The sequence below is a fragment of the Triticum aestivum genome, chromosome 3B (genome assembly GCF_018294505.1).
Source record: "Triticum aestivum cultivar Chinese Spring chromosome 3B, IWGSC CS RefSeq v2.1, whole genome shotgun sequence".
NCBI classification, from domain to species: domain Eukaryota; kingdom Viridiplantae; phylum Streptophyta; class Magnoliopsida; order Poales; family Poaceae; genus Triticum; species Triticum aestivum.
In genome coordinates this window covers 803,161,195-803,168,920 of record NC_057801.1, presented here as the reverse complement: position 1 = coordinate 803,168,920, position 7,726 = coordinate 803,161,195, and the positions used below count along the sequence as shown (strand labels likewise).

At 49.8% G+C, this 7,726-nt stretch overlaps 1 protein-coding gene across 1 annotated transcript; it reads left to right on the top strand.

Moving 5' to 3' along the window:
• Positions 1-5,626: 5,626 nt before the first annotated feature.
• Positions 5,627-7,404, top strand: LOC123072544 (probable ribosomal protein S11, mitochondrial). Its single transcript, XM_044496119.1, has 2 exons — positions 5,627-5,982; positions 6,492-7,404. Exons 1-2 carry the CDS (start codon positions 5,893-5,895, stop codon positions 7,188-7,190), a joined length of 789 nt encoding a protein of 262 aa, XP_044352054.1. The 5' UTR covers positions 5,627-5,892; the 3' UTR covers positions 7,191-7,404.
• The last annotated feature ends 322 nt before the right edge of the window (positions 7,405-7,726 follow it).

Below are 7,726 nucleotides of genomic sequence, written 5' to 3'. Positions count from 1 at the left end.
CCCAAAACCTCCACTATATATAGGGGGAAGGGAGAGGGGAGGCGCCCTAGGGTTTCCCCTAGGGGGGCGGGGGGCGGCGGCCAGGCCAGTTGGGATCTCCCCTTTGGGTGACTTGGCCCCCAAACCAGGAGGTGGGAACCCTAGATGGGGCGCCCCAAACCCCCTGGTCACGTGGAAATAGGTGAGGGGGGCGCACAGCCCCTTAGTGGGATGGTTTGCCCCCTCCCCTTGGCCCATGAAGCCCCCCCAACACTTGCCGGGGCTCCCGAAACACCTTTCGGTCATGCTGGTCATCACCCGGTACCTCCGGAACACTTCCGGACTCCAAAACCCTTCGTTCAATATATCAATCTTCACCTCCGGACCATTCCGGGACTCCTCGTGACGTCTGGGATCTCATCCGGGACTCCAAAAAACATTCGGTAACCACGTATATCTATTCCCTATAACCCTAGCGTCATCGAACCTTAAGTGTGTAGACCCTACGGGTTCGAGAACCATGCAGACATGACCGAGACAACTCTCCGACCAATAACCAATAGCGGGATCTGGATACCCATGTTGGCTCCCACATGTTCCACGATGATCTCATCGGATGAACCACGATGTCATGGATTCAATCAATCCCGTATACAATTCCCTTTGTCTACTGGTATGATACTTACCCGAGATTCGATCGTCGGTATCCCGATACCTTGTTCAATCTCGTTACCGGCAAGTCTCTTTACTCGTTCCGTAACACATCATCCCGCGATCAACTCCTTGATCACATTGTGCACATTATGATGATGTCCTACCGAGTGGGCCTAGAGATACCTCTCCGTCACACGGAGTGACAAATCCCAGTCTCGAGTCGTGCCAACCCAACAGACACTTTCGGAGATACCCGTAGTGCACCTTTATAGCCACCCAGTTACGTTGTGACGTTTGGTACACCCAAAGCATTCCTACGGTATCTGGGAGTTGCACAATCTCATGGTCTAAGGAAAAGATACTTGACATTTAGAAAAGCTTTAGCATACAAACTACACGATCTTGTGCTAGGCTTAGGATTGGGTCTTGTCCATCACATCATTCTCCTAATGATGTGATCCCGTTATCAACGACATCCAATATCCATGGTCAGGAAACCGTAACCATCTATTGATCAACGAGCTAGTCAACTAGAGGCTTACTAGGGACATGGGGTTGTCTATGTATCCACACATGTATCTGAGTTTCCTATCAATACAATTCTAGCATGGATAATAAACAATTATCATAAACAAGGAAATATAATAATAACCATTTTATTATTGCCTCTAGGGCATATTTCCAACAGGCATGAGCGAACCTTAGCCGCCCCCGCCCCATCCCTCACATTTGCAGGCCGCGGCCTGGCCGCTACCGGAGGAGGCCAACGGGCGAAGCCCGCCTCGGAGGATGGCAGCGGCAGGGCACTCTTCTCCTTGTGGCGATGCGTTCTCCCTGGACGGCGTGGCGGCGGAAGCCGGTGCGGTGGATCCGGGGGTGAACTCTCGTCAGCACGGCGAGGAGGTTCTACGTGGCTGGCCGGGGTCGCGCGCAAGAAGTTCGGGTCGTCTGGATCGATCTCGCGTTGGCGCCTTCGTCTTCAGCCGACGCGGTCAGGGCGGTGACCCTGGCGTGCGGCGGCAGCCGTTTCTCCCATTGCCGGTGGGTTGAGTCGTTGGCTTGCATTGTCGGGTGTGGGTGGCGGCGGTTGTTGTGGATCTGGCGTCCCAGCCAGATCCGTCGTGGTTCGGCTATGGCCGGCTGGTGGCGCATGATGGGGCCGAGGTGAGGCGGATGGAGGTCCTCAACCGGCTTTCCGATGACACCATACGTGTACATGGTGAAGGTGTGCTCGGATCCAGTTAGCGGCGAGATCGTGGTGGCACTACTTCCGGTAAAAATCACGCCGACTTCGGTCATGGCGGATGATGACAGCGTCTCCGACGCCCCTTGTTGAGGCATCGTCATTGCAAACTGCATCAACATGATCGGGATGTTCCGGGGGAAACCCTAGATCTGGGTCTACCGGATCAGACGATGACAGCGCCTTCAATGGCGTGCTCCCTCTCGAGGGCATCATTTTGGAGCAGGAGCTGACTGGAGAGAACGAGGAGGAGCGGTGTTTCATCTACCGCAAGGCCGACAACGGATCCCGGCGGCATGGCGCTGCGGAGTTTCAGCGACGGGCGCGTGTGGATGGACTCGCGCAGGAGGACGACATTGTCTGGCATCGTAGTGGCGTCGATGGCAGAGAGACCTGGCACGGTAGATGCAACAGTACAACTGTGAAGCACTAGAAGAAAACGGTGCTATATTACCGGTTTCTAGGGGCCTTTAGTGTCGGTTCTGCAACCGGCACTAAAGTGTGGAGACTAAAAGTCCCCCCCCCCCATTAGTCCCGGTTCAGCACGAACCAGCACTAAAGGGCCACCACTTGGCACGAGGCACGCCGTGGTCTGGGGGACCTTTAATCCTGGTTGGTAACACCAACCGGGACTTTTTTTATTTTTTTTGAAATAAAACAAAAATAGCCCACCTACTGGGCCGGCACAGCCTGCATATGACTAGAAACCCAACCTCTAGTTGGGCCAGGATGCAGGCCCGTATGTACCCAGTAGGGCCCACAGGGCAGAAGACTTGCAATAGGCCCACAAAGGCCTGCTTAGAGAGGAGCTCGACACGGTAGCCACGACGGGGCTTATGAACCAGTGTGAGCTCCTCCCAACTAGTGAGGTGGGACTAAATATTGTGCACTAGGTGGCAGCGCACCCCTTTAATACCGGTTGGTGGCACGAACCCGTACTAAAGGGGGGGCCTTTAGTACCGGTTGTAGCCACCAACCCGTACTAAAGGTCACCACCTCTTTAGTACCGGTTCGTGGCACGAACCGGTACTAAAGGTTCGCCACAAACCGGTACTAATTAGCGCCGCCCACCTAGCCGTTGGAACCGGCACTAATGGTAGTGCCGGTTCAATTACAAACCGAGACTAATGAACTTCACATTAGGTCCTTTTTCTACTAGTGAAGATGGATTGATGGCAGGTGGCTGCGGTGGCCTCATACCCGGCAGGTGATACGTCTCCAACGTATCTATAATTTTTGATTGTTCCATGCTATTATATTACCTGTTTTGGATGTTTATGGTCTTTACTTTACACTTTTATATCATTTTTGGGACTAACCTACTAACCGGAGGCCCAACCCGAATTATTGTTTTTTTGCCTATTTCAGTGTTTCGAAGAAAAGAAATATCAAATAAAGTCCAAACGGAATGAAACCTTCGGGAGCGATCTTTTTGGAACAAACATGATCCAGAGAACTTGGAGTGGAAGTCAAGAAACAAGCGAGGCGGCCACGAGGGTGCCCGGCGTTCCCCCTACAGGTGGGCGCGCCCCCACCCTCGTGGGCCCCTCGAGCGTCCACCGACCTACTTCTTCCTCCTACATATACCCATGTACCCCTAAACCATCAGAAGCAACCACGAAAAATTATTTCCACCACCGTAACCTTCTGTATCCGTGAGATCCTATCTTGGAGCCTTCGCCGGCGCTCCGCTGGAGGGGGAATCGATCACGGAGGGCCTCTACATCATCTCCAAGGCCTCTTCGATGAGTTGTGAGTAGTTTACCATAGACCTTCGGGTCCATAGTTATTAGCTAGATGGCTTCTTCTCTCTCTTTGAATCTCAATACAAAGTTCTCCTTCCTCTTCTTGGAGATCTATTCGATGTAACTCTTTTTTGCGGTGTGTTTGTCGAGATCCGATGAATTATGGGTTTATGATCAAGTTTATCTATGAGAAATATTTGAATCTCCTTTGAATTCTTTTATGTGTGCTTAAGTTATCTTTGCAAGTCTCTTCGAATCATCAGTTTGGTTTGGCCTTCTAGATTGATCTTTCTTGCAATTGGAGAAGTGCTTAGCTTTGGGTTCAATCTTGCGGTGTCCTTTTCCAGTGACAGCAGGGGCAGCAAGGCACGTATTGTATTCTTGCCATCGAGGATAAAAAGATGGGGTTTATATCATATTGCATGAGTTTATCCCTCTACATCATGTCATCTTTCTTAATGCGTTACTCTGTTCTTCATTAACTTAATACTCTAGATGCATGCTGGATAGCGGTCGATGTGTGGAGTAATAGTAGTAGATGCAAGCAGGAGTCGGTCTACTTGTCACGGACGTGATGCCTATATACATGATCATGCCTAGATAATCTTATAACTATGCACTTTTCTATCAATTGCTCGACAGTAATTTGTTCACCCACTATAATAATTATGCTATCTTGAGAGAAGCCACTAGTGAAACATATGGCCCCGGGGTCTATCTCTTATCATATAAGCTTTCAATCTACTTTTATTTTCCAATCTATATCATAAAATACCAAAAATATATTTATCTTATCATATTATCTCTATCAGATCTCACTTTCGCAAGTGACCGTGAAGGGATTGACAAACCCTTTATTGCGTTGGTTGCGAGTTCTTGTTTGTTTGTGTAGGTGTGTGGGACTTATGAGGAGCCTCCTACTGGATTGATACCTTGGTTCTCAAAAACTGAGGAAAATACTTACGCTACTATTGCTGCATCACGTTTTTCTCTTCAAGGAAAACCAACACAAGCTCAAGACATAGCAACAGGCGTCCTGGTTGAGGAGTGCGCCGGACTGGTGGGTGCCCCATACCCGGCAGGCGTCCTGGTTGGGACCTCAGGTCTAGATGTTAGGTTTTGCTGCGAGGTATGTTTGATATTAGGCCCAGACTATCAGCATCCCTACATCAACTGGATAGAGGTAGTGACAGATGTTGTCTAGACGGTGGCTTTAGTCTTATTGTTGTACGGCATTATAAGGTATTATGTGAATAATTAATAAAGTGGCTGCATGCATCGTCCAGATGCAAAGGCCGGGGGTCCTCCTCCACTTGTAAAAAAATACTGCTGCCTCACAACACATGCAACACCTCGTGTACCACATCATCACCAATTAACTGCCAGTAATGTTTATAAAAAACAGCCGGAAGTCCATCCATACCAGTAGCTTTCCAATCCCCTATATCATCAAGAGCCCTCTTCACCTCCTCCGGAGTGAAGTCAGCAGATGGGAACTCATTCATTTGCGTGTCATATTTGGTGTTGTATGTGATAAGAAATCATCATTATCCGCACCTGCCACGGGGGGTAAACAAGAAGGAAAAATAGTTAGTTATAAGAGACTTCATTCCTTCCTGATCCTCTACCACCACCCCATCCTCCCTTCTCAGTCGTTTAACGGTATTTTTCCTTTTTCTTTTCGATGCATACGCCTGGAAATAACGTTATTCCTATCACCGTGAAGCAACCAATTTGCATGGCCCCTCTGTCGCCACACCAAGTCTTCCTGCTCCTCAAGTTTCTCCAGCTTGAAACATAAAGTTTGCTCCCTTCTTACTTGGCCATCCTACATGAAGCTGATTTTGATGAAGCGGAACAGTCACAAACAAGTCCTAAACCAGCCATTGATCCGCTCGGGAACCAATTAATCTGTCTGGGCCGGCCTGGAGATGGGTTGTGTCGGGCCTTTTTGGTGGCATCCAGTTGCTAATGGGCCTGAAGATATTGGATGAGCTACACAGCGTTCTCCCCAGCCGCCCACGACGTCTCGTTAGGTTTCCCGTGCCTTCAACTAAAAAAAACTCCGATCCCCACCGCCGCCGCCGCCGCCATTCCCCGTCTCGCTCCGCCGCTGGAGCCACCACCCTCCTCCTCGACCGGCTCTTCCCGGCAGAACTCCTCCCTCGATCGTCTCTGTGTCGACTTGGACCGAAGCAACCGCCGGATCTGCTCCCCGCCGCTGCCGCCGGCCCATAGAGGATCCCGTCCTCGTCCGGCCAGCAGGCGGCGATGGCAGCGAGGCCCCTCGGGCTCGCCGGCCGAGCACTCCTGCGACCGCTCGCCTCACCAGGCGCCCAGCGCCTGCTGTCAACTGACAAGGTACGTTTACCAGCCCCCCGGTCTAACTGACCGACATTGCTCCCTTCCGTTGCATTTGGAGCTAATTAGACCCATCTATCTGGCAATTCGTTGGTAGAGTGGATCTCATGAACTGAAACAGATAGATAAATTCAGGAGCTAGGCCTCTCACCTCGAGTGGCACAATGCTCGCAGGCCAATTCAACCAGTGATTTAGTTTCATTTCATGGGGATTAGAACAAGATAGGAAGAAAACAGAGGAGTTTCTTTTAATCATTTTTTTGTTTCTTTGCTACTGTACTTACACCTCCGTTGCCATTTCCAGCTAACCCAACAAATTAACCGAGTCCGGTGCCTGTTGGTGACCGCAAATGCTTGCTACTATAACCTTAAATCTTGTTAGCTGATACATTGCTATAATATAAGTACACGCACTTTTTCTGCATTTTTTTTTCCAAGTTTTGCCGAGACATCAACAGAGTGGTCGGTCTTGTTATATACAATTTGAATCTCGATTTGTGCTTTTGCAGGGCCCATTGCAGGGCCTCATGAACGCCGGTGATCCGATGAGCCGCCTCATCATGCAAGCACGGAACCAGACTGACGGCGGTTTTCCCCGTCATTTTGCTGAGAACGGATTCACAGCCGGTGGTGGAAGGATGGGTGGAAACGGATTTACAACTGCTGATGGCAGGATGGGGGGAAACGGATTCACAGCCGGTGATGGCAGGATGGGTGGAAACGGATTCACAGCCCTTGGTGGCAGGATGGGTGGAACCGGATTCACTGTCGGTGGTGGCAGGTCCGGCCGGTTTAACATGGAAATGCTGCGGCCAGCAGGGGCTCCGCGAGTAAAGAGGGACGTTCTCCACGTCACGCTCAAGGGGAAGAAGACCTTTGTGACTGTGACGGACGTCAAGGGGAACAGGAAGGCTGGGGCTTCCGCCGGCTGTTTGGAGGATCGAAAGGGGCGGTCTCGTCTTGCTCGGTATGCTGGTGAAGCAACAGGGGAACACATGGGGCGAGTTGCCAGCAAGATTGGCCTCAAGTCGGTCGTTGTGAAGGTGAAAGGATACTCCTTTTTCAGGAAGAAGAAGAAGGTGATCATGGGCTTTGCGGATGGTTTCCGTGGCGAAAGAGTGAGGACCCCGTCTCCTATCATGTATGTCCACGACGTGACCCAGCTTGCGCATAATGGTTGCCGGCTGCCCAAAAAGGTAAGGAAGTAAGACTGATAATATCCCCCAGCAAGTGTGGAGATCAATATCCTGCCTCCAAGTAGAAGCACAGAACGATATGTATGTATCGACTGGTTTCGTAATAATATCATCAGCCTGAAAGTATTTATGAATACTTATTAGACAATCTTAGATCGGCTTTTGTAAGTGATAACCATTTTGTCATTTCCCGTATTGTTGCTGAGGTGATGGATTTGTTTTGATTTGACCTGGTTGCATGCAATTCCCTCTCCTTTTGTGGATTTCCTATATAATGACAGCACTGCCCGTGTATGTGCTGAGATGTATGAAGTTGCAAGTAATTTAGATGGGTTTCGCACTAAAATAATGTTCTGTTTTAATGGTTGGCTCTGACCCCTCATTTTTCTTTTTTAACCAGCGAGAAAATATTCTGAGATTTCATAGTGATTCTTTTAATTTTATAAGCAAGGCAAAATTCAACTCTTTAGGCCAAAATATGCAGAACTCCCTTCATGTTCCCTCTTCCCCTCTCACTCAAACTTGTCTGTTGAAGCAATGGAGTGGTT

What these genes read in the sequence shown, in the direction of transcription:
- LOC123072544 (XM_044496119.1), top strand. Translation starts at nt 5,893, where the DNA reads ATGGCAGCGAGGCCCCTCGGGCTCGCCGGCCGAGCACTCCTGCGACCG. An exon ending in GCCTGCTGTCAACTGACAAG is followed by an intron (nt 5,983 to 6,491) that starts GTACGTTTACCA and finishes GTGCTTTTGCAG; the next exon opens with GGCCCATTGCAGGGCCTCAT.